Below are 27,755 nucleotides of genomic sequence, written 5' to 3'. Positions count from 1 at the left end.
TGCCTGCCGCGGTGTCGTGATGCTTGTTTCAAAAATGCATCGCATCGCCTCATCACGTTGCAATATGGACCTTTAGCTGCACATGGGCCACTCTATAAGGTGCTTTGCAGACGACGGGGCGGGGCGGGCCGGTCAATTTCGCTGCGTACGCCCGTCGATGTCTGCGGTTGCCCGCGCCGCGTACACAAAGCACACGCCGTCTGCGTTACTGCATGTAAACTGGTTTGTGTGACCTACGGCGGGCAGCCGCGGACATGCGCCGCCAGTGCCCGCCGGGCACCTGCGGCGCGGTTTTTTTGGCCCGCCGTGTGCGTTGGTAATATAGGATTCCCTTTGTGCTATCGTTATAGCACAAAGGGAATCCTATATTAGCATAGTATGCTTTTCCTTCCTTTTCTTTTCATTATCAGAGAATAAGCATTTTTTAATGAATAGGATAGCCATAACCTTCTTCTTCTAATGCCTCTCCAATCACTGAAGTTTGGCAGTCAAGCTCCGAAACTTTTCCTTGTACAAAGCAAATCTGAAAAGTTGTTCAACAGACTTTATCCCTGTCCATTCTCTCAGTCATAAGATATGCCATAACCTAGATTATAGTAAGTTAGAGTAGATTTAGGGCCTTACCCTTAATCTTCTCCCTAAACCCTTTTCATGATCTGTGGTGACCGATATAACAATTTAGAGTTAATCAAGTTTGAATTGATTGAATCACATTGAACTGATTATGAATTGTTAATAGAATTTAACCCAACCCTAAGCGGCAGCCGGCTGCCACATAACAATTGAAAATCTATTGTTTCTGCGATACCCACGATGATATTAACTACGATAGGACCCATCCTACGTCTTATTTTCTCATCTCCTAACTTCGAGAAGTCGGGAAATGAGAAAGTAGCAGTTTGGGTTTCTTATAAATCCATACTAATATTAAAAATGTTAACTTAAAGTGTGTCTCTCTTTCTGTTTGTCAATGTGATACTTTTCTCTCTAAATCACACATCTTATGTAAAAAAATGGATTTTGAAATGTGTTAGTCGCGCTAAAACTCGAAAACGGCTGAACGGATTGGGCTGATTTTAGTCTTAAAATATTGGTAGAAGTCCTGGGAAGGTTTTAAAGCGACACGAAGTTCACCGGGACAGCTAGTACTAAATAAAATATTTGACATGTAGAATATATTTTCTACTTTTCTCATATTATTATTATACAAACAAAAACGGCATATTTAGGTAGGTTTCAGTTTCGGCTGTAACATTTTTGTCTTTTACTATTTTCATTGGAAATATTAGGAACGTATACGTTACGTCTTTCCGAACTCACTATTGAGATAGATGTGGTAGTTATCAAACAAAAGACGTTTATCTACGAAATGGTCATATCTAACCTTCAAATTGCCTCTTTGTCGACGTTCCGAGCACATTTATTTGACAAAGTTCCGGAACGTATTTTACCTTAAATACAGTGTGTAACAAAACTACGTGATAATACTTTGGTGTGTATATGGGGCCCCTATATATAGCACGCTGTGAAAGTAGCAGCGTTGAAAGAATTACTTTTTTTTTAGACGACCGCCGTGGCTCAGTCATGTTTGAGCGTGTTGTCAGCGCTCAAGCCGGGGGTCGCGGGTTCGAATCCCGACGACGGAACAAAAAGTTACGGTATCCGGATAAATAATTAAAAAAATATTCGTACAGTATCCGGATAAATAGATGCAGCCTTTCGAAAATTACCCCTAAGATTTCACAAACTTTACCTCTTTTTTATCGATTCACTGAACTATATAATACACTACATTAAACATTCTTTAAATGCTAAGTACTCACTTGCTCGATAGTTTTACTCCAAATCGAGTAATAATTACCGTGTGGACTGCAAAACTCATAGCTCGCATCGAGCCGGCTCGATGGAAATGAATATATGGATTTAGAATAAAACTATCGAGCAATGCTGGATGTGTGAACGAAATTCCGAGCCGCGGCTTTTGCTCGACGTTATTGCTCGATCGAGCAAAACCGTATTTGAGTACTTACGCTAATAATATAATCTATAGATAATAATATAATATCCTTTGAAGCATATTCATCCTCAATTTTTATAATATTATGAACCTGATTTAAAAGCGGATATGTTGGAATTGAGGAAATTAGAAACGAAAATGGAACACGTGTGGCGTTCGGCCACATGTGAAATGATGCTTCGGTGAAAGTGACAGGAAGACACATTGCCTCCCTTGTGACACTGTCCTAATTTCGGCTACGCACTAACATAAAGCAATATACCTAGCGGAATAGAAAAACAAAGGCCTGAGCAAGAGAGATGTCACTATCAGTAACACTGCGTGGTAAAAAGAGTCGTGTGATACATGACAGCAGCACTCTTTTTTTGACGTCCAGTCGGCACGTGCCGCACGTTGACAATTTAATCTCATAGAAATCATGTTCAATCGTGCTTGTGTAAGTGTATACGTACACATATTTTTACACACAGATGAAACCAATTTCGGTTTCGTTTGACAGCTCGAGATTATCTATTCCGCTAGGTATTAACTTTATGCGCACCAAACAGTCTTATAGTAATAAAAATAATAAAATAATATTACAGTATCATGATACACTTTTTGAAAGTCGTAGAAAGGACGAAGAAACTACGATGCCTACCACCGGTTCGGGAACCAACCCGGCGAGAAGAACCGACGTAATAATAATTAATCTTTATTTCCGATTTGTGATACAAATTACAAACTTATTCAATATCCATATAAGAGAAAATTTAACACATATAAAAGACATTTACCTATTATATATCTACTAAGCTTTATTATGTCACAACATAATAAGGCTCATCAAAATGAGGCTAGCTTTAACAGATATGAAGCCTGTCCAATGACTAGACTAATACCCTGTTTCACCACTTCCTGATAAGTGCCGGACAAGCTATCCACAACCTATCTGACAGATGGAGTATGGAGTATCTGTGATATAAGTTGTGAATAGCCTATCAGGCACTTTATCAGGAAGTGGTGAAACAGGCCCTTAATGTCATAACATAACTCATCAAAGGCTAGCTCAGCGGGGCTAAAATGGTCGCTTTGAAGAATCATAATATGATTCATTTTTCTAAAATCGCAAAATGCAATTCTGCTTGCAATTCATTTCTGTATTTTTGTACTGATTTGACATTAGTAAGTTTGACAGTTTTGACAATTCATTTGCTGAATTGATTGGAGCAATTGCTAAATGTGACCATTTTAGCCCCGCAGATTTCTTCAACATGAAGCCTGTCCAACGACTATACTAAGCCTTGTAAGTACATCGTACAATATCTTGTTTTTTTCGTCCATGACGGCGGGGTAATTTCATCAAGAAGGGATTATTCGGTAAGAAGGGCCGACAGGTCACGGTGACGCGCCGGAATGTCGAGTCAACAATTTAGGTGAAAAAGCTCAGACGATGTTTTACTTTAGGGTTCATTATCATCGTTTCAATCAATCAATCATTTATTTGCTTTAAAAGTGGTACATTAGAAAGAAGAAAGAAAAAATGAAATAAACTTTATTTGGTAAAACAATAAAATATTAACATATTAAGTTATTTTTTATATCCGACTAACTGCTACTCGCAACTCGTGCTAAAATTCGTGTATCGCGCGGGTACCGTACATTTTTCTCAATTGAACAGTATCTATGTCCTTTCCCGGGACTCAAGGTATCTTCATACCAAATTTCAGCAAAATCGGTTCAGCCGTTTGGGCGTGAAGAGGTAACAGACAGAGACACGTGCTTTCGCATTTATCACTAACCCAAAAAAATCAAACATCGTCCTCTTTTCACACTCACGCCCATCTTTCATATGCCAGGTGAAAAAGGACGACGCGGATTCATCGCCAAATTAGTTTTTTCTCAATAACTCGATAAATATACGACATTTTAAAAATCCGCTGCTAGGTCGATCTCTCAATGATAGAATTTTATACAATGTGCTAAAATATTAATTTAGTTCAATGCACGGTTATGGAAATAAATGAAAAATTTGTGAAAATTAGATGCATCTTTGTGATTTTTTCTATAGAGAAAATTAAAAGATATCGTGTTTTTGCTCATATCGAATTCTTGGAAATATAATGTCGTATCTAATTTTAGAAAATGAAACAATTCGGGGCTTATTTTCAAGTATAAAAATGAATTATAAAATCGAAAATTTTGGGTTAGTCGCCCCCTTCAGGATGGATTTTGGCTGGTTCATAATTGACATCAACGTGACGAGACGAACGATCTTTTACAGTTTGTGAAATATAATACATAATAATTAATACTCAAGTAGCCATTTTAAATGTTTAAAGTTTAAGTAGTTTAAAAAATTGTAACCCGACCAAGTAAAATAATCAAAATATTCCAAAAAGCTGTAGCATAATAATATATCGCCTTTAATCCAAATCTATCGACACCTCATGCTAACATTAGACCAGTAGTTAAGCCTCAACGACACATAATTTACACACATAGACTGCCAAAATTATTACCCTTATTTTCTTTTCCATAATCTAATATATCATAGTCTGGCATCGTGCTAAGTACCTGAAGGACTTGTGTTACTGGTACCAGACAACGGAAATATATTTAATACTTTTATACTATACTATCATATATTTAAGATTTTTATTATATCATACAAATATTTTATACACATCCAGACCCGGGAACATTGAAAACTTTTTTTCCGTCGGTGGGATTCGAACCCGTGGCCCCCGACTTGAGCCACACACTCAACCAATTGAGCCACAGAGACAGAGGTCGGCATTGCAATATTACTTTGCAATGTACAAGCTTGCACGTCGTGTACTCCCCCGTCTACGAGAAGTCTACGGCGTAGACCTTGAACTACGAAAATTGTGCTACGAGTCGAGAGCTAAACTAATAATTATACTCATTTTACTCATTTCGTAGAAAAATGTAATTATTTTTCTACTAAATGAGAAAACATCATTGTCTAAAATATATAAAATATGCTAGTTTTTGCTATGCCGACACATTTTATTTTAAACGAGAAATAAATTATTAACAAAAAATATTTTATGCTCATATTTTTAACCAAATACAACGGATTTGCATAATAATTTGTGTTTATCGATACAATATCCATAAACACAAAATAATTTTAATCCGAAAAAATAATTTTATTCCGAGTTAAACAACAATTTGTTTAACTCGGAATAAAATTATTTTTTAAATTTATACAATGCGGCAGTTTAAATTGCTTGCATAAACAGCTCAATGACGAGGACGAGGATCACAAAAGAGATTAAATATTTCCTAAATTATAAAACCTGTTATCAATTTACTTGCAATTTTTTTATGAAATAAGGGGGGCAAACGAGCAAACGGCTCACCTGATGTAAAGCAACTTCCGTCGCCCATGGACACTCGCAGCATCAGAAGAGCTGCAGTTGCGTTGCCGACCTTTTAAGAGGGAATAGGGTAATAGGGGAGGGTAGGAATGGGAACTGAAGGGAATAGGGGAGGGTAGGAAAGGGAATAGGGTAGGGGATTGGGCCTCCGGTAAACTCACTCACTCGGCGCAAGCGCTGTTTCAGGCCGGTTTTCTGTGAGCCCGCGGTATTTCTCTGGTTGAGCCGGCCATTTAATTTAGTTTTTTATTTTATTCCCTGCGAATAATAAAAAGTAACTTAAAAATTATTACAACTTTGCATTCCGGGTGTATCGGAGAAACAGTAGGAGCAGGTATTACTTCTACTCGTATGGTAAACGACGGTCTATTGTCTCTCTCTCTGTCTTATGAATATTCGATCAGCGGGGCTAAAATGGTCACATTTAGCAATTCCTCTCAATCAATTCAGCAAATGAATTGTCAAAACTGTCAAACTGATAAATGTAAAATTAGTACTTACGAATTACTAGACATGAATTGCAAGCAGAATTACATTTTGCAATTTAAAACAATGAATCATATCATGATTCATACTATGATTCTCCAAAGCGACCATTTTAGCCCCGCAGTTCACGTGTCCGGTGTCACGTGATTAAAATTTATCCCAAAAAAGTGTACGAAAAGAATATAGCAATATTACAAGACCGTAATAAAAATGAGAGTTTAATATTTTTAAAACATTGGCACTAAAACAATAATAGATATAAATTATTACAATCACACTAGCTAACCCGGCAAACGTTATTTTGCCATATAAATTATTTCTAGTATCAATATAAAAAGTACCTAGATAAAAACCAATTCTCAGGCCTAATTAATGTACATACAAAATTTCATTAAAATCGGTCGAGTTGTTTAGAAGTGTTCGCGCACAAACACTGTGACACGAGAATTTTATAATTTACGAGCTTTTGCCCGCGGCTTCGCTCGCGTTAAGAAGTATTATTATGTACAAACTTTCATCCCGTATTTTAACCTTTTGGAGGTGGAATTGATCGAAATCCTTTCTTAGCGGATGCCTGCGTCATAACATCTACCTGCATGCCAAATTTCAGCCCGATCGGTCCAGTGGTTTGGGCTGTGCGTTGATAGATCACCATGTCAGTCAGTCACCTTTGAGTTTTTTATATATATATGTATATATATATATATATATATATAGATTACGACAGTATATATTATAAGTCTATGGATTATAAGATAATTGTCAGCCAGATACATCCTTTATATTGTTTTAAAAAGTCTATGACATGACCTACATGACATCGAAAATACATCATTAGTCATTACTCATTACATTAATTCTTTTACGATCTTTCCACCATCAATCTTTACTTTTCGGTCAACAAAAGTAGGTTTTACCCCAGCTACAACGCTAGACAGATAATATATATTATGTATGAGAGTATAGAATATAATAATATGTTACTTTGGCACGAATTATATTTTAAACCAGCTATACTCAACCTGCGGCCCGTCGGGACGTTATCGTTTATTTATTTAAATCAGGCATCTTGGCCCATATCATATATATACCTTATAGCAAAATGTCTTACAAAAGATTCTCAGAAATTTGTAACCACTTTTTTGTTCAAAAGACAATGTCAAGTCATATATTCGTTATGTCATTATGTATGTGAGATATGCCTGCAGGCATCTTCGAAGTGGCAACGCGTTGCTACCGTAAACTTCCAATCTAGTTACGTTAGTAACATAGAATATCATTGCCTTATAGACTAACATACAGAACATTTATACTAAAACTAACACTAAGTACTAAACTCGTATTGTTTGCGACGTGGGGCGCGACGTGTTCGGAAGTCGTCCTCGGAACCTTCTGTAGACCGCCTGTTATCAGGGGCCCGCGTTAAGTTAAAGTTAAACATAGATTGTTTTAGGATGACTTCCTAAATATTTTGTTTTGCGGCTTATGTCTAATAACTTATTAGAGTATTAATGACTAGTGATTGGACAGTACCAGTCATTGGATAAAGCACAAAAACAAGAAATTTATTAAGGTTGTGTTAAAACTGCCTGATTTTAAAGAAAAACGTAGTTTTTAAAGCAACCTTAAAAATATAGTGTTTTTGTGCTCTCTCCAATGACTAGTACTGTCCAACTACTCATGTTCACCCTAACTTGATAACTTATTTAATATTAAATCGTGAAACTCCACTATTAAATCGCTAATTCTGAACTTAATATTTTCAATTTTGAACTTATTTTTCACCCTAAATCTATATATATAAAAATGGATTTTCAAATGTGTTAGTCGCGTTAAAACTCGAAAACGGCTGGACGGATTGGGCTGATTTTAGTCTTAAAATATTTGTAGAAGTCCAGGGAAGGTTTTAAAGTGACACGAAGTTCACCGGGACAGCTAGTAATAAATATAATTATAGAGGTTACGGGCTGCGGCCCGCGACACCAGCACTAAGACGTGTTTGTGGCCCGTATAAAAAAGATTGAGTACTCCTGACCGGACCTCCTATACGGATTGTCGCATTAGAGCTTGAGAGGTTTTGTTGGATTCCTTTTACTGGTGAAAGTGCCACTGAGTTACACATCAAAGTATTCAGGTTTTTAGAATTCCGTAGGGTTTACAAAGACCTCGTTCCAAGAACTAAGAAAAGTTGTTTGCTGTATTTTTTTCTAGCAAGTACCTTAGCTAATTTTCCAGTGATATAAAGTAACCTCTGTATATCAGCTTATAGCTATTATAGATTATATTAATGTCTAATAATTATAATATCCATACTAATATTATAAATGCGAAAGTGTGTCTGTCTGTCTGTCTGTCCGTCTGTCTGTCTGTCTGTTACCTCTTCACGCTCAAACCGCTGAACCGATTCTGCTGAAATTTGGCATGGAGATACTTTGAGACCCGGGAAAGGACATAGGATACTTTTTATCCCGGGAAAATGTACGGTTCCTGCGAGATAAACGAATTTTAGCGCAACGGAGTTGCGGGCATCATCTAGTTTTATTATAACTAGAGATCGCCCAATGGCCGAAATTCGACCTTACTTGCAACGACATTAGGACTACTACCTATATTTTGTAAAAAATATTGATTTCATCATAGTTTTTTCAATTCTTGTCTCTGGGACTCAGCTGATCTCAGACTGGCCGTTTAAGCATTGTCTAATAATATCTAAAATTAAATAAAAAAAAACAAAAATCCATTTTCAATTCGTCAACTTGTTGTCAACAGACTTCAACCATAAATAAAATATAATTCGTATGTATATGTCACTCAAAAATCTGTCATTTTTCCTAGTAGCAGTGTCGTAGTGTGTGTAACGTTTTATTTGTTAAAAATATATATGATAAAGGCATAATTTTAAAATAATATTAGCTCGATGCACTCCTTCACCATATAAACTATAACTGTGCGAAATTTCATGCACCTACGTTTCCCCATTTTTAAATAGGGTTACAAAGTTTTTCTCTCACGTATTAATATACATATAGATATCAAGTACGTATGTATTATGATATTAAGTGGAACTAAATGATGTTTTTAACCGACTTCAAAAAAAGGAGGTTATAAATTCGACCCTTAAGTATATTGTAATATTTCCAGAACTGCCCTGCCATATATGTTAGTCTATGTCGGCGTCAGAACAAATGTGCCAAATTTCAAAAGTGTAAGTACGTATGTTTGTTTGCATAATATATATCCGGAACTACAAGTCGGATTTAAGTGATTCTTATTGTGCTAACTATTGTTCAACTTAGGGATTACTGCAAGTTTCATCAAAATCGGTTCAGTTGTTTTTGATATAGGGAATTTTAATTCTTAATCACGTACAATTGCGAAGTCGGTTTTATCTTTTTAAAATACTGTTATTTGTGCTTTTTCATAATATCATGAACATGACTTTTTACGTAGTATCTTTATATTAAAACCTTCTTCTAGTTCCTTAATAGAATAAACTTCTAGCAATTATAAATGAAGATAGAACTTTTCCTTGCGTGAACTAAGTGGTACAAACCGACATACATTACTCAGCTCAGGAGTCAGAGGGCTGACATAATATTTCACGCGGAAAAAATTGTTTACGTATTTATTCCCGACAATTATTATACACGCACCTCATTTTGGGTAAAAATATTGTGATACATTATATTACAGAGTAGATTCTATAAATATTATCAAAAATATTTTCTATTGTTGGGGCAAGCGCCCCAGCGTCAGAAATTTACCCATACAAGAGTTTAAAACAGTTGCTCTTTCAGCTCTATACAAGGGACACAACCTAAAGAATTATCACTTAGTTTTGTTACATCCTGTATTGTTTATTTTAGAAAATACGTTCTGTGTATTGTAATTGTAGTACAATCTATTTGTTAACAAAAAGAAATTGGATCTGAGCGGAGTACTTCTTATAAAAGCTATCTGAACCCATTTTACATAATATTTTCAACAATATACAGGCTGGGAATTACAAAAGAGGTATAATTGATAACCGAAAATCGGAAAACGTCGAGTCATATTTCCGCAGTTAAGCTACGCACACGTTGTGACGAGTAGCGGGACGGGCCGAATTTTTTATATAATGTTTAATAAAAATTTCCTCACTCGGACATAAAATCGAATTGTCATTATTCGATTATTGCGCAGGAAAATTTTTCGGGAATAAAAAGTACTCTATGTACATTTTCTTGACTCAGAGTATCTCCATACAAAATTTCATGGGCTTGGACCTGATGAGGTAACAGATGGAGAGACGGTCAGACGGATAGACAGACAGACATCACATTTATACTATTAGTATGGATGGATTATGGAAGTATGGGTTGCGCACTTTATCATAAAATAATATATAAAAAAATGCGACCCGTTGCGTCTCGTTACAACGTGTGCGAAGTGCGAACCTTTAATGGTATTTTTCGGTTTGGGATATATTTAATTGATCCTCAACCCATTATGATCCTAATCCTAAGCCCAGGGCATATATCAAAGTCGGGGTATATCAAACATATCGAGGGCTATGGAACGATTTTGGCTTCTATAGGGGAATGATTCAATGCGTGCTATTAGCGTATTCGATAAAATTCCAATTTTGAAAGGCTTTTTGTTGATCTCATAATTCGGCGACGAATAATGTCGTAACTCGTTCAGTTTTTGGGCTAACAAGTTTTTTGAGTAATTAAAATTTTTAACAGCCTATTTGATATAGTATCAAATAGGTTTTATTAAATTATTTATTTAAAGCGATATTTAACAAACAATATCGTCTTTTAAAGCTTTCTAAGCTGTTACATAGTGCACAGCAAATGCATCTATCTACTGTAAAATTCGTTACGACTTTATGCGCCGTGAATAGTCTCAGACAGAAGATGGATCTAGCTTTATGTCAAGCCGATAGATCTGGATTAACGACGAACATTGACTTTGACGGCCCGACCAAAGAATTTATTTGGTTGCATAGGTATTCGTTGCATCAAAAGAAATGCAAAGAAATTAGGGGTTGAAAACATTTAATCACAGGACCTCACCTCCGTTTGAAACTGTGAAAATTTATTTAGTTTGAATCCATACTAATATAATAATAATAACTCCCACACCGGTTTCGGTGACGGTTACCGGTTTCATTGAAACGCAGGAGTAATTTTATAGTGCCCAAGTGTGTGCGCAGTACACAAGAGCACTCTCTATTCCTCTTACTCTCATAACCCAGTGGGACGGAAGACCGACACGACTGGCTTGAGATCAGGCGCAGGACCGACTTTTTACATGCCCATCCGACGCATGGATCATCTTACTTGTCAGACAATCAGGTAATCAGCCTGCATTATCCTAACCAAACTTGGAAATAACATGTTTCCAACGCGGGAATCGAACCCACGACCTCCGAGTCAAGAGCCACGATCTAAAGCAATGGACCGCCGAGGCGTGCTAATATACTAATATTTTAAATGTATGTCTGTCTGATTACCTCTTCACGCCCAAACCGCTGAACCGATTTTGCTAAAAATTGGTATGGGGATACTTTGAGTCCCGGGAAACATAGGATACTTTTTATTCCGGAAAAAGGTACAGTTCTCGCGCGATAAACGAATTTTGGCAAAACGGATTTGCGGGCATCGACTAGTAAGAAATACCGTGCCACTTTTTGCTCGAATTAGCGGAGATAAGTATGTACTAACAAAATTTCAATGCGGTGTACCCATGTATACTAATTGTAAGCTGTACGCAAAACTAAAACCATTTCATTTTCATCCACTACTAAAATAACATCGTTTTTGGAACTCAGTAAAAATGCTAAAGCTGTTTAAAAAAACGCGGAATGAACAATACTTAACGTATCTTCGGAACTCGGGCACATTTCATGCATCGCGAAAATATTTCCGCTGAAAAAAATGTCGGAATGTGTAGCATGTAGAAATTGAATGCTCTGAATTTTATTGAGACACGTTGAGAATTTAACGTGGAATTTTACTTGAAAACTTGTTTCCCTCATCATTATCGTCTGTCACTGAATTAGGCTGCGTTTCCACTGAAGCGGAGCGGAGCTTAGCGGTGCCGAATTGACCAACCACCATGCTCGAAATCTTCGCTGTCATTCCGCTGGAATAGCACGATTGGTCAATTCGGCTCCGCTCCGCTTCAGTGGAAACGCAGCCTTAAACTCATTCCTCCACTTTTGTCCACTGTGGTCCAGTAGCTTAGAGCGTGGCTCTTGAATAGGATGTCGTGGATTCGATTTCCTCGTTGGAAAAATATTGTTTTTAAGTAAATGCAATACAGGCTGAGCACCGGATTGATGGTATGGTCATGTAAAAATTGGTCATCCGTCCACTGGCTTTCGAATAAAGGAAGGGAAAACGTGGTCTTTAGTATGGACTGCGCACACATTTGAGCTCTATAAAATCACTTCTGCGTACCTGACTTGAGTCCCCAAATTTAGTAAGGACGATATCATTATATTTTAAGTTTCGGGATGAATTTCCTTTCTGGACCGGTTATCTTAATATACATACAGGTAGATTGAATCTGCAATTTATGTGTACTACGAAACCAAGGAAATTTTACATTTACTTGCAAACTAACCCTTTACTGGTAACGAAAATTTTCTTTTAGAATTTTTTTAAAGAATCATGGCCAAATTTGTATAGAAGCTGGAATCGACTTTTATTATTGATGTTCCAAAATAAACTATAGTTAGATTTGGTAATAGCCCACGGTTTTTTACAATAATTAATAACGTTTCAATTATTCTGAGGTTAGACTTAACCTTTTTCCCGACTGCGGTGTAGGCTACAAGTGTATATTCGGCGATCTCGTTTCTAATTATTTCAATTTTTCCTAGAGTATTACCCAAAAAATAGAACGAATGCGAATGATCGCCGGCTGTCAGAACATTTTAAAGACAACAACCTACGAATAATAAAAACTAAAGAAAAGTAACCCCGTCAAAAAATATGCTCCACAATACTTGTCAAAAAAGTGTACCTTAGGTACACATTTCAATACATTTGCAATATTTAGGTGACCTTGAGCGGTACTAGGCTGACGTTACATGACAGATCAAAAGGAACCAAATTTAAAACGGTAATAGTATGGGAGTTACGATTCCTTAGTTTTTATTATTCGTAGACAACAACGAAACTAAAATATAGATCTTATTTTTATGGCCATTTAAAGACACATTTCTATTGTTTTTTGATGCCTTAAAATATTAGGAAACTTTTGCTACTAATGACATATCGGGACGCCACCGCCCACTTTTTATCATCTGGTACGATTTGGCCATTGTTCTTTATTATTCAGATAATTTGAGTTTTAGGACAGGACATAGGATCCCTTATTTATCCCGGAAAAATATACGGTGCCTGCGTGCAAAACGAATTTCGGTGCAACGGGGTCGCAAGCGTTATTTACACGAATGGGCCGGCACGAATGAGCCGGCTCGACCGGAGAAATACCACGTTCTCAGAGAAAACCGGCGTGAAACAGCGCTTAAGCTTTATTTCGCCGAGTGAGTGAGTTTACCGGATGCCCAATCCCCCTTCCCTACCCTCCCCTATTACTCTATTCCCTCTTAAAAGGCCGGCAACGCACCTGCAGCTCTTCTGATGCTGCGAGTGTCCATGGGCGACGGAAGTTGCTTTCCATCAAGTGACCCGTTTGCTCGTTTGCCCCCTTATTTCATTTTAAAAAATCTAGTATTTTCATAATAGGTTGTGCAGATCAAAATGCAGATAATAAATTAGGTTCAGTGTCGTATTAATCATTCTAAAACATTTATTTGCTAATGATTACATATTGCATTGTGTTAGTATAATAATTTATGTATGTTGTGTGGTGTTTAATTAATTTTATGACAATGATGTCATTTATCAAACAAGCTGACATCGCGCTTCAGAACTTTCCGGTTCTTTGAACCATAATAATATATATCATCCATCTTAGGCGAACATATTACATTATGTGATAGGACTAAAGTCTGCAAGATTAAGTAATCCTTTGAATTTTCTATAATATAAAATTAAACAGTTAAATGTGTTGCTGAGCACTAATCTCGAAAACAGCTAAACTAATTTCGCTTATTCCTTTTTAATAATAATAATAATATCTATGGGCGCTTCACACCACGTCAGTCTGGCCCCGTGCTAAGTGCCTGAAGGACCTGTGTTACGGGTACCAGACAACGGAAATATATTTAATACTTTTATACTATACATATATTTAAGATTTTTATCATACACATCCATGACCCAGGAACTTTAAAAACTTTTTGTTCCGTCGGAGAGATTCGAACCCGTGACCCCCGGCTTGAGCTACCAACAGCCCACCATGAGCCAGAGAGGTATTTCATTATGTTTGTTAACTACTAGATCACGCACACAACTCCGTTGCCGATTAGTTTATCGCATAACCGTAAATGTTTCCGGGATAAAAAGTATCGTAGGTCTTTTCCCGGGACTCAAAGTATATAGACCTAGACCTATAGAATTGGGTCACCAAATGGCGAACCGCGGTCCGCATCCGGACCGCCGCGCCGACCCATTGTGTGCGGACCAAGTATGTTCGAAGATGATCTTCGTTCATCTTAGGGACCTATCAGACACAGAGCGGTCACGCGGTCAAGCGTGCAAGCAATCAGTTTTGCGTTCTTTGTGTTGTATTACGTTACATAGAGATACTCACACTGGGGGCGTTCTGACCGCGTCAAAACTCCTCCTGTGTGACTGACTGCTGGAACACAAAATGCGAACGCAGAACGCTTGAACACGTGGCCGCTCTCTGTCTGATAGGTCCCTTTGGACTTCAACATCTCGAGGATTCCATGTCAATATCTATAGCTTGCACCAATATTTCACTCCAAACTTCACAGCGATAATTTTATTAGCTACAAAAATGGTTACTTTTCTCATTCTAAAAAATACCTTTGTAATTTACGTAATTACCTTTGTTTAATATTTTTTTTAATGTAAAATGTGTGGACCGCGAAGGTCATTTCGTGTCTTAAAACGGACCCCGAGCGAAACTAATTGGTGACCCCTGATATAGAAAAACCGATTTAGCGGTTTTTCCTTTTGGCGTAAAAAGGTTACAGACAGACGAACTTTCGAATTTATTCGAACCACACTAATTGATTGAGGACAAGAATTGAATTTTATTTCCACATTTAATAAACCCGCAATAAAAAGTCTATTTGATAGATGGTGCCTACTTTTCACGTCACTTATCAAATGCCTTCAGGCTCAGGAAAAATGCGACTTCGTGCGACACGAATAATAATGTAACTAAGTACGTGAAGTATTTTAGTTAGAGGTGGAACAAGATAGGGTACTTGAGGTTTAAAGAATAAAAGGCCTAGTTGCCTTCTCGATTAGAGTTAATATTCTCTGGCACATATTTTAGGTACTTACTGTCAAAAGTATTTTATTAGCTGTTTTTCAAAAATTTTTATACTGAAACATTCAATACTCAAGAAAAAGTTAGCTCTGTTTCCATTTTCTATTAATCTATTTTAGCAAAAACTTACAGCATTTGACTAATACAATAGGTTAACTTAGTAACGTTTGTACTTAACTAATTTATTTATTCAGCTATCTACTGGTTAAAAAAGTTAATAAGGTAAAAGAAAACGTATCTAATCTTGTAATTATTAATAACACAAAGGACCATTTTAAATTATAGACAACTAGCTGTTGCCCGCGACTTCGTCCGCGTAAACTTTAGTTATGTTTCTATATGAATTTCAAGGAGTCCCGTCGATTTCTCATGGATCGCATCACCAGATCACCACTTTTGTGATCATGTTACCGAAATCGGGCTTCACCTTATACAACAACAAAAAAATTTTGAAAATCGGTCCACAAATGGCATAGTTGTCCGAGAACAAATACAAAAAATAGTAAAATATATCATCCTCCTTTTCGGAAGTCAGTTAAAAAGTAGCCTAAGTTATTCCTTACTACATCAGCTATCTGCAAAAAAAAGTCCCGTCAAAATCGCTCCAGCCATTTCGGAGATTAGCCGGAACAAACAAACAGACAGACAGACAGACATACAGACAAAAATTGTAAAAAATGTTGTCATGTAGTAAAAAACGGTTCTTTCAATATTACAAACAGACACTTCAATTTTATTTATATGCATGTATGTATAGATGTTTAGATGCATAGAAGATGTATAGATTATAATAAAAAAAATTGTCACGCAGACTAATAGGAGCGAAAAAGTAGAGGAAAATGTGGAAAAACGGGTGGACTAATTAATTGTCTGTGAAATGTCTATTTCTAATATACGCGGGAGAAGCCGCGCGGAACGTCTAGTATATTATAAATCGATTGTGTCTGCGATTCCCATGATCGAGGTAATAATAATTAATATTTACGTGGACTCTCCGGGCGAGCACACCCGCGCGGCGCGCCTTGACGACGCCCAATTCGCAACGTGCAGCAGAAATCGTAATATTTTAATTTCGCCATAACATTAAAACCAAACGTCCAATTTTAATCATTCAAAGACCAAATATTATCTACATTAACTATAATTAGTAATGAAATAATTTATTTTGATAAGAATTAATGCCATGAGTAAAATAAAGGCATTTAAATGTAGTCCAAAAACATTTCAAGATTTTTTAATAAAAAAAATGGTTATTGTGCCTCACTCAACATAGATAGGTATAGTGTGTCGCGAACTTTTTTGTAGATATTTAAAAGATCTACAATTACTTAGAACATTTTATGGTTCTATCTTTTATAGTTTAGGCAGCGTACGCGAAAAAAGTAACATTTCTGGTTGATTTTTTACACCTTGCGTCCGAAAATCCCAAATATCTTACGGAACCCTATTTTTTTCCATAATAAAATTTAGCCTATGTTCAGCAGAATTAATGTAGGATTCCAATGGTAAAAGAATCTTTCAAATCGGTCCAGTAGTTTCGGAGCCTATTCAAGACAAACAAACAAATAATCAAATCTTTCCTCTTTATAATAGTAGTGTAGATTGATATAATATTATTATTAAAGAGGTATAACGAATAAAAAACTCTAAATTTACTGTTTGTATTACTGAACATATTTTTTATCAAGAATACTATTTGCCATTAGAAAATATAAGAAGCTTTGCACGTATGATATAAGCTTGAATATGAAATTGTTTTCATGCAGAGTTTTCCAGAATATCTCAAAAGATATTATGGCATGCATTAAATCACAGATCAAAGAGAGAACTTGAAATTTCTACTGCAGACTCAGGCGTTACGCTGAATATTTTTATATTCCAAACATATTGTGTAACATCCATACTAATTATACTAAATCTATAATATATCTATTTAAATAAAACTCAAAGGTGACTGACTGATTGACATAGTGATCTATCAACGCACAGCCCAAACCACTTTACGGATCGGGCTGAAATTTGGCATGCAGGTGCCTTACTCCCGAAACTAATATCGATTTCGATTTGCGATTTCAACAGTTTTTTATAACTTTAGCCATCTAAAATATGTCTAAAAAATGTCAAAAAACCGTTGAAATCGAAAATCGAAATCGATACCAGTTTCGGGAGTAAGGCACTAGGTAGATGTTATGACGTAGGCATCCGCTAAGAAAGGAATTTGATAAATTCCAACCCCAAGGGGTTCAAATAGGGGATGAAAGTTTGTATATAATAATATTTCTTAACGCGAGCGAAGCCGCGGGCAAAAGCTCGTAAGTCGTAATATTAAAAATGCGAAAGTATGTCTGCCTGTTTCGTCTTAACGCCCAAACCACTGAACCCATTGTGCTGAAATTTGGTTTGTGAATGCTTTGAGTCCCGGGAAAGGACATAGGATACTTTTTATCCCGATTTTCCACACGATCAACAAATTTTGTCACAAGTCACAACGGAGTTGCGGGTGTCATCTTTTTTTTTTTTTTTTTATAAAATAAGGGGGCAAACGAGCAAACGGGTCACCTGATGGAAAGCAACTTCCGTCGCCCATGGACACTCGCAGCATCAGAAGAGCTGCAAGTGCGTTGCCGGCCTTTTAAGAGGGAATAGGGTAATAGGGGAGGGTAGGGAAGGGAAGGGAATAGTTGAGGGTAGGGAAGGGAATAGGGTAGGGGTTAGGGGATTGGGCCTCCGGTAAACTCACTCACTCGGCGAAACACAGCGCAAGCGCTGTTTCACGCCGGTTTTCTGTGAGAACGTGGTATTTCTCCGGTCGAGCCGGCCCATTCGTGCCGAAGCATGGCTCTCCCACGTATAAATCTGTAATTTATACCGTAATTTTGATCTTTGGTGACACAAATCTATATTTATTATACTAATTATATATATAATAAATTAATACGCGAGCGAAAAACTTTGGAAGCCTTTTTACGAAAAATTCGGAAACGTAGGAGCATGAAATTTCGCACAGTTGTTTTAGTTTATATTATGGAGAAGGAGTGCATCGAGCTAATATTGTTTTAAAATTATGCATTGATCATTTTATCAGATCTATACGTCTTACTCCTTTGTTTATGGTTGAAGTCTGTTGTCAAATTAAAAATGGATTGTTGTTTTTTTAATAAATCTGAAATAGGTAGTCAATACTTTCATGAAGCCCCAAGCGGCCACACCCGGCCGCGATAACAATAGATAAGCTATTGTGTCTCGTTTTTCCGCGGTCGATCGAAATCGAAAGGTTAAACGGGGAGCCAAAAGAAGAAGACAATTAAATTGGTCGAATTTCGACCATTGGGCGATCTCTAGTAATTAGTGTCAAATGCCCAGTTACTGAAAGATCTTGGCTGATGTTTATCTATTTATTAACGATATCGATTAATGTTTTGACATTAGCCCATGAAAAGTGCTAGCGAGTAGATAAACTTCAGTCAAAAAACCTTAAGGTGCTCCTTCACCGGGAGCATTCGCTTGTGAGGTAACATTACAGAGTCGAGCATTTCATCAGTGAGGGAGGAGAAACCATTATCTTGATACAACTTGTAAATTCAATGCAACGTGACAGTGAAGTCAACTTGTTCGGGAATGCTCAAAGTCGAATGTATATAAATGTTACATTACACGCGAATGCTCGTCAGTCAGGGAGGGTAGTACTGTAATGTAATGCTCAAAGACGAATCTATAATAATGTTACATTACATTTGAATGCTCACGGTGCGGTAACATTATACGCATGAATATCTTAAGATTATAAACTTTTTTTTTTATGAAATAAGGGGGCAAACGAGCAAACGGGTCACCTGATGGAAAGCAACTTCCGTCGCCCATGGACACTCGCAGCATCAGAAGAGCTGCATGTGCGTTGCCGGCCAAACTTATTAACTAATATTTCGAATTAAATTCAAACTGATTTGTATTATATTATTATTATGATGTGTTATGTTTACCACAAGCATTATGTATGTTACATATCAAGATTTAATATCGGCGGCTAAATTAATCAACATATTGTAATTTAGTTTGCTTGAAGTAATTATCATATTATGCCTACGGAAATATGATTATCGCACTGAACTTTGAATTGAACATTTCAGTTATTACTGAGATTAATAATGCTGTATTGTTTTGCTACGAGAAGGGCCTGTATTAACTTTGTTTAGTGCAAGTGCAGGTGATTAGTGCAGTTGTTTAGTGATTAGGAGAAAATAAACAACTTGCACTAATCAGTCGCTGTCGACACTGGCTTTTTCCTGATTATTTATCATGTGCACTAATAACCTGCACTTGCACTAATCAAAGTGAATACAGGCCCTAATACCTTAAGCTACGTAATTTTTTTAATAGGCCTTTTCGTGCGTTTTGGTCATGCGTTTTGGTATAAGTCAGCCATTCTCAAAGGCTTTCGGGGCCTTGGGGGTCCGCAAATGTCTTGTAGGGGCTCCGCGAGCGATACATAATGGAAACGAAGTTCCTTATCACGCGTTCGACGTAAAGAAGGCTAGACAGAACGATATTTGACCTCGACACTTTTATATTAGTACCTGCATGGTAGTATTCCTACATTGATAGTATTCATGTGCGTCAGCTAGATGGCGTTTTTTTTTTAAATAAAAAGTAATGCGTTGTTAGTATTCCTGGGCATCAATACCTATAGATAGCGTATTTTTAATAATTTTTTGAGTGTATATATGTATTATATATACAGGTTTTTTGAACATAAGAAATAACATCGTTCCATTCGGGTGTCCCTTGACACCTCTCAAATTTTTTTTTAGTAAGTGATCTAGACACATGAAGAGCAGGTGTGGAAATGATTATTTCCAAGTCAAAATATACTTTTTTGGAGGTATGTCAAAAATGTCACTTCTTTAAAGGGTTCGGTCAGCAAAAAACTTTGAGAGCCGCTGGTATACAGTTAAGAAATAACTAATTTTTAAGCCGACTGCCTATTTTCTGGGAGTTTAATGTAAAAGTTTGGAAAGTTAAAGCTGACATTGTAATCATAACAAACAGGGTTTTTCTTCAGAACTTTTCTTTTGGGTCTCCCTTAAGTCTCACTTTTTATAAAGTTTGCAGGTTTGGGATAGCGGAATATAATATATTTTTTTTTAATAAAATAGCGAGTAAACGAGTAAGCAGATCGCATGTTGGAAGAAAATACTGTCGCTTTGAAAGCTACATTATACTATTTTGCTAACTCAGTTGGTGAATACGTCTTGTCAAAAAATCCTTATTATTATAAATAAAGAAGTGTATGTCTTTCTGTTACATTTAGCAGGTTAAGCGGCTGAACTTATTTTGTTGAAATTTGGTATGGAGATACGTTGGAAAAGAAGACAGGACAGTTTTTTATCTATAATAAGCCTATTTCAGAGCAATGACGTTGCGAGACACATTTTGTCTTCCTTTTCAAATTGTTCTTCTTGCATAATAACTTTTCTTATATCCGTGTCGCATTTTCGGGTAGGATTAAGTGGGATAAGGATATATTGCTTTTTCACTCCTCGGGGGTTAAGGACAGAGATAGAGATAGTCTATTCACTTGTTCATCCTCATCAGTTTGGCTTACATTGATAGATTTGTTGGCCTCATATGCCACGCACGCTCGTGATATTTTATTAGACCTCTGTTGTATGGTAATGGACTGCTATCCTTTATGCTCCTCTACTCTTACGAATAAAAATAGCGAACACGACGTCTGTTTGTCTTATTCTGGGACATCAAAAAAGTGACAGGGATCTTGAATAGTAACCTTCCTTTTCGCTGTGTAAATATAATATTTATTAGTAAGGGATGTAAGTATAGCATACAGACTTTTACAGGATCCTTGTCCGATACTTTATAAAAGTAGATTGACAGAAAGACAAGCAATGCCGGAATATACGGTCACCGCGGCATAAAATTTCGGAGCAATAATGAAGGTACGAGCAACATTATATACCAGTTGCAGCTTGCAACTCGCGACTTAGTTGCACCACAAATAGTATATTATATCACTAAGACCGTACATTTTTACCGTACCGTACCGAAGAAAAAACTTACCTTGGACTATTCTCGGGACCCAAAGTATCTCCATTTCAAGTTTTAGGTTTTTTATCGATTTGGATGTTATTCAGCGATTCCTTAGTTAAGATCTAAGAGTCAGACACTTTCACATTTACAACATTAGTATAGACACAGAATATATATTAGTAGTACCAACAGAATTCCCACTCATGAAACCCGTTTAAAATTAAGAAATTTAAAAAAACCCCCGCCAAATAACATTAAAAAGTAATGAAATAATATATTTTACTGACTTTAAGTTTAAATAATTCCTAAGTGTAAAGTGATATTTTAGTCCATAATTGTTGTCACGGTGTGTCGGGGGACCGCCAACAGTGTCTTTTGCATTTTGTATCGCCATGTCACTAATTGTCTCGATTCGGTTCGCTGTGAACTGACCTTTAAACTATAATGTTATGTGAAATCAAACATCTACATTAGCAGTCCGCCGACACACCTAGACAACAATTATGGACTAAAATATCACTTTACCCTTAGGAATTATTTAAACTAAAAGTCAGTAAAATATATTATTTCATTACTTTTTAATGTTATTTGGCGGGGTTTTTTTTTTTTTAATTTCTTAATTTTATTTTATTTCGCATGGCATCGTAGCATCCAAACGGGTGGACCGATTTTGATCTAGTTTTTTTTGTTTGAAAGCTGGCTTAATTGAGAGTGTTCTTAGCTATAGTTCATCATCATCAGCCAGCTCCGTGCTGAAAAATCGCGGTTCATCTGGGAACCTCTTCACGTGAAGGGCCGATTAGCAACTTGCAGTCATTTGGTGGACTTTATTGCGTTCTAGTTCGTGACATTTATGAATATTTACATATTAATGGAAAGTTGACCTGGTGCTGCAGCATCACCTGGTAATCAATAGGATATCCAACTCCTCGCCAACTTAGAGCAGAGGTTTCGTGTTTGGGCTCATTTTATTGCGATAACCAGTGAGAAGTAGATAGACAGTAAATATTTACATGCTGCTGCTGCAGCATCACCTGGATTCTATAGGAACCGAGCTTCGTATTAACCCAAAGTGGAGGTTTCATGTTTGGGCTCATATTAACTTCCATCGAAAAGTTTGGGCTCATATTAACTTCCATCGAATTATTCTGCACAATAACCAACACAAGTTTAAAAAGTTTGAAATAAAATTAAATTAAGAAATTTAAAAAAAACCCTGCCAAACAACTTTAAAAAGTAATGAAATAATTTTTACTGCCCTTAATATCAAATAATTCCTAACTTGTGTAAATTATCTCGATTCGGTTCACTGTGAACTGATCCTTAAACTATAATTTTATGTGAAACCAAATGTCTACATAATAGCGGTCCCCCTACACACCTTGACAACGATTAAGGACTAAAATATTACTTTACACAAGTTAGGAATTATTTGATATTAAGGGCAGTAAAAATTATTTCATTACTATTTAAAGTTGTTTGGCGGGGGTTTTTTTAAATTTCTTATTTTTATCTTTTTTTGTATTTTAAAGTCTTAAATTACTTTATTGAAATATTTCTTTTACTTTTTTTAATTGTTCATATTTATCAGATTAATAACGATTATGTCACAGCGGTTAAATCAGTACGTAGATATTATAATATGCGACAAAAAAATCTTGCGCGTCACCGCTCGCTTGTGAGTCCCTTGTGATCTGCCCCTTTAAAGGGGTACTTACAGTTCGATACCTAAACGCGCGAGTGGGACAGGCCTGGTATAGATCATACTAGTGTAATACTAATCTCGTACATTTATCACGACATGTGAAACTCCCATTAAGACACGGCGAGGCAGGATTACTGCGATGACGCGGATAAGTTGATGTAATTATTCAACAAGGTGTACCCTGCATCGGAAGAGGGAAAGGGAAGCGAAAAGCAAGATATTCGAAGAGAAAAGTGCACTTTCCGCCACTGAAATTGGTTTTAAAAGTTCGGTCAGGAAATCCAGTATTTCCGGGGTTTCAGAGAAATTGAATTATAGACAGAATAAGGTAGATATATATGAATGTCGAAAACATTAGTTTAATTTAAATATGTCCCGTAAATGTTGATTATAATTCGTTAGAGCAGTTAGTCATTACATAATCACACCAAAATATCGTAGGTCCTTTACAGGTAATGCTGTAATTAATGCCGTTCCATGTGGTGACTTTGTAACTTGTGAGAGCAAAGCAACAAGCGAATATGTCTACTGCATAAAGTTAATATACCTAGCGGAATATTAACTTTATGGTCTGCTCGAAAATATCGAAAATTATTGACAGCAAACATTTTACAATTTCTCTGCCAAATTGCTGTCGCAAAATGCCGGTTGTCCGCAAGCGAGAGAGGCTGAAAATCAAACATTGAAATAACGAGAATCAAGCCTCGAAATTCGAATATAATCTCACCACTAGGCCCCGACAGTAATAAATTAAGCAACTGTTTCCGGATTCCTTACCGAGTTAATTAAAATCGTCGGTGGAGAAACCATTTCCTTCGCAGTTTCCTATTTATCCGGAAAGGTGATATTTTGTCGGACATTGAAAACAAAGAAAAGTTTATTGCGTAGCTTCACGTATCTTTTCAGTGAGTTAGTCAAATTGCATTCGGTTTTTGTCGAAAAAGTTCGAAAACAAAGTATGTTGGATTTTACAAACATCGCTTTGTGACAGACTTTGCACACAGTGAAAATGGCATTACTGAATTAATAACGACAAAGTTCGTAAATAAACTGAATGAAATTTTTGTAGCCTAACCTTACCTTTTTGTTTGTAAAAATCTAACTACTAACTAGATTTTCACAACTTCTTCGTGCTGAAACTCATGCAACGCACAGGAACCGTTCATTTTTTGGCATAAAAACTAAATTATAATCCTCTTCTGTGATTCAAAGTATCCATAATATTATTTAACCATTGCTAATTGCTTTAGTACAGACAGAAAACCTTTCGCCTTTATAATATCGCTTGCTGTCCCGGCAACGTTGTTTTGTGTTATATTTCCCTCATTCTAAAATGATTTTAAAATTATTTAATCATTATAAAATGATTTTCCCTGCTTTCCTGCTTTTCTCTTGAAGTTTTTTCTGATTTTTTTTAGTGTCGGGAAAGGTCATAGATTACTTTTTATCTGTAATTTGACATTTTCTCAAAATAGTATGTTTTCTATATTTAATTAGTAGACTTTAATTATTATCATGGACCAATTATTAAAATATTAGCCATTAAGTTTAGTATTATAAGAATGACATAAGTATTAAAATATTTATAAGAATGAAAAATTAAGTATGATAATAATGATTTATATTAAAGTTTTATTTCATCTGGACAGTAAAGGCAGCTTTTCTATTGTTATCTATTAATTAATGTGTGGCTATCATTCTAATAAGACAATTATAATTATAGAAAATTTATGATAATATCGCTGTAATAACTAAATATTTAATATTAATTTTTGCATGCTTCATAAGCGGAATGTTTGATACTGTATAAAACTTACTACATATTATAAGATCTTTGTAAACAACATTCTTTGCAAATAAATGATTATTATTATTATTATTATTATCCAAAAGTATCGCCATACCCAGCAAAATGGGCTGAGCGGTTTGGGCGTGAACAGGTTAGGCATCCATTACACGGTAGGTTTTGCTGTCAGTTTTACCACAGCCATGGCTGTAACTGATGGATAACCTACCGTGTAAGAGCGTAATAGACGGTTGCATGAAGTTGATTGACGAAAATCTGGGTATCTTGATTTTTGCTTCATGCAACGATAAGTCACGAATTTTCTGTGACTGTTGTCACATCGACAAAATAGGAAAACAATTAGAAACGTATACCCTACGAATAATAAAAACTAAGGAAAAGTAACTCCGTCAAAAAACATGCTCCACAATACTTGTCAAAAAAGTGTAGGTAACCTTAGGTACACATTTCAATACATTTGCAATATTAAGGTGGCCTTGAGCGGCATAAAGGCTGACGTTACATGACAGTTCGAAAGGAACCAAATTTAAAATGGTAACGGTTACGATTCCTTAGTTTTTATTATTCGTAGCGTATACCTTTGAAAATTTTGGCTTTGACTGACATAAAACTGAAGAGAATTGAGTGACTGTCTAATACTATTCGTCAGTCCATCAGTCACCATCAGTCAAACATAATTCATGATTGACGGAATTGACTGTCGCTTGCAGGAGCGTGTAATGGATGCCTTACAGAAGACAGACAGACACACACTTTCGCATTTATAATATAATAACTGTACTTATGGATATGGACTACAACTGTTAGTACTAAGTCCCTCTTTTTCCCAGGTGGCAGCAAGCGCGCTACTCGCCTGACCGTGGCGACTGCTATTGGTATCTGGCTGCTGGCGGGCGCGCTGGCCGCCCCGGCATACATCGGCTCCTACCTTCGGGCCTTCGTCGTCAATCCTACCACACAGGTAAGTAAAACGCCATAAACAAACACATACCTTTTTTTTTATGAAATAAGGGGGCAAACGAGCAAACGGGTCACCTGATGGAAAGCAACTTCCGTCGCCCATGGACACTCGCAGCATCAGAAGAGCTGCAGGTGCGTTGCCGGCCTTTTAAGGGGTAATAGGGGAGGGTACGGAAGGGAATAGGGGAGGGTACGAAAGGAAACAGGGGAGGGTAGGGAAAGGAAAAGGGTAGGGGATTGGGCCTCCAGCGGAAGCGCTGTTTCACGCCGGTTTTCTGTAAGGACGTGATATTTCTCCGGTCGAGCCGGCCCATTCGTGCCGAAGCATGGCTCTCCCACGTCAACCTTGATACACTAGCTAAAAGCCGAGCTTTGTGAGGGCTCGCGTCGTTTTTCTGTGTAGTGATAATCTTTAGGCAGTTTTTTTATATATTTTATTAGTAACCAAACCGTGACTGACTGATGATACACATCTACATATAAATAAAAATTACTATGTTAAAGCACAAATCAACAGGTGTGATAGTTTTTTCGTAAAGTGTATCACAAATTATTCAGGTTGTGGGTAACCCTACCCACAACCTGAATAATTTGTGGTGTAAAACAGTATGGTTGGCAACCCTGCCAATCATACTGTTTTAAACAGTATTATACTGTTTTTCATTAAATTATACTTTTTACTCTTGAAGAAAAATATAGTATACAAAATACTGTTTTCAGCATCAAAATGTCAACACTTTATTATGGCGTATTAAACCAAGACGCTCAGACTTTTTTTTAAATTTCAAGTTAGTTTTGACAGAAGCTCTAATTAATTCCTCGATCGTACTGTTCATTTTACTAAAATACTGTTGAAAATACTTCAGAGATCTGAATATACTTTATTTCTTGCCAAACAAGATGGCAACCCTTGTTGTGGGATATACGTCCCACACCATGTGGATCATGTGGACATGGTGATCTAGATTGACACCAGTATCACTGGAATCTGACGCTAGATTACTTTGTATCAATCTAAACCGGGGGTTCCCAAACTTATTTCGTCTACTGCCCACTTTGAGAAAAGATTATATTTTAGCACCCCCCTTGTTTCAATTTAAAATGCATCCAGAGGAAATAAATCACCCTCCAAGCCTTTACACAACGCTCTTATTTTTTCTTGGACTCACACCGCCCCCCTTTAGACCTCCTTTTACTATGCCTTTAGCGCCCATAAGCGGGCGTTATCGCCCACTTTGGGAAAGGCTGATCTAAACATTGTCATGTCTAACATCCAAAAGCAGATGCTAGCTGCTGTATCAGTGTAAATTAGCACTTAAGATCCGTTTTCACTGTATGGGATCTCAACATAGGACATCGTAACAATTATTATGACGTAGGGTGACGCCACGTTATTATAAATATATACGTATCGCCTCGTCGCACTTTTCGTCTCTGTATGAAATGACCTTTAGCTCGTCGTAACCTAGTAACATCAAAATATGTAATATAGACATTTGAACTAGACCGAGACCTACATTTAAATATCTTAGTGCCCGAAATGTTCCTAAAGCATAGCCAACTAACCTAACAGTAAGCGGCTTACAGTAATTTCCCTCAAATACCTAAAGTTGTCCCAAATCTGAATAGTCTAGACTCCTAGACGGCCTATTAAATGCTGAAAATGTTTTGTCGTATACTAAAATGATAGGCCCTTGTGTTACTTGATCTGGCTTATACAGGGGTGGCCAGCCTTGTGTAAGTATGTAGAGATAATTGGCCAACACAATTGGAGTCAGACTCGCGCACGAAGGTTTCCGTACCATTACACAGTGTGATAAAAACCTCAATTTTGTTTCATCTCGTTTTTCTTTCAAAATACTATAGTTAATAGCTATACAAACATTAGAGTAGAACACCGAGATCGATATTATTTGTAGTTTT

At 36.6% G+C, this 27,755-nt stretch overlaps 1 protein-coding gene across 1 annotated transcript in view; it reads left to right on the top strand.

Annotated features, from left to right (window-relative positions):
• LOC121735483 (neuropeptide CCHamide-1 receptor-like) overlaps positions 1-27,755 on the top strand; it is a 101,410-nt gene that overhangs the window by 44,058 nt on the left and 29,597 nt on the right. Inside the window, exon 3 of the mRNA XM_042126324.1 lies at positions 25,703-25,833. Within this exon, the coding sequence (XP_041982258.1) occupies positions 25,703-25,833 (131 nt within the window). The remainder of the gene's footprint in view (positions 1-25,702; positions 25,834-27,755) is intronic.

The sequence above is a fragment of the Aricia agestis genome, chromosome 17, assembly GCF_905147365.1.
Source record: "Aricia agestis chromosome 17, ilAriAges1.1, whole genome shotgun sequence".
Taxonomy (NCBI): domain Eukaryota; kingdom Metazoa; phylum Arthropoda; class Insecta; order Lepidoptera; family Lycaenidae; genus Aricia; species Aricia agestis.
The sequence above is the reverse complement of the archived record's forward strand: the minus strand, read 5'-3'. Positions and strand labels throughout refer to the sequence as shown.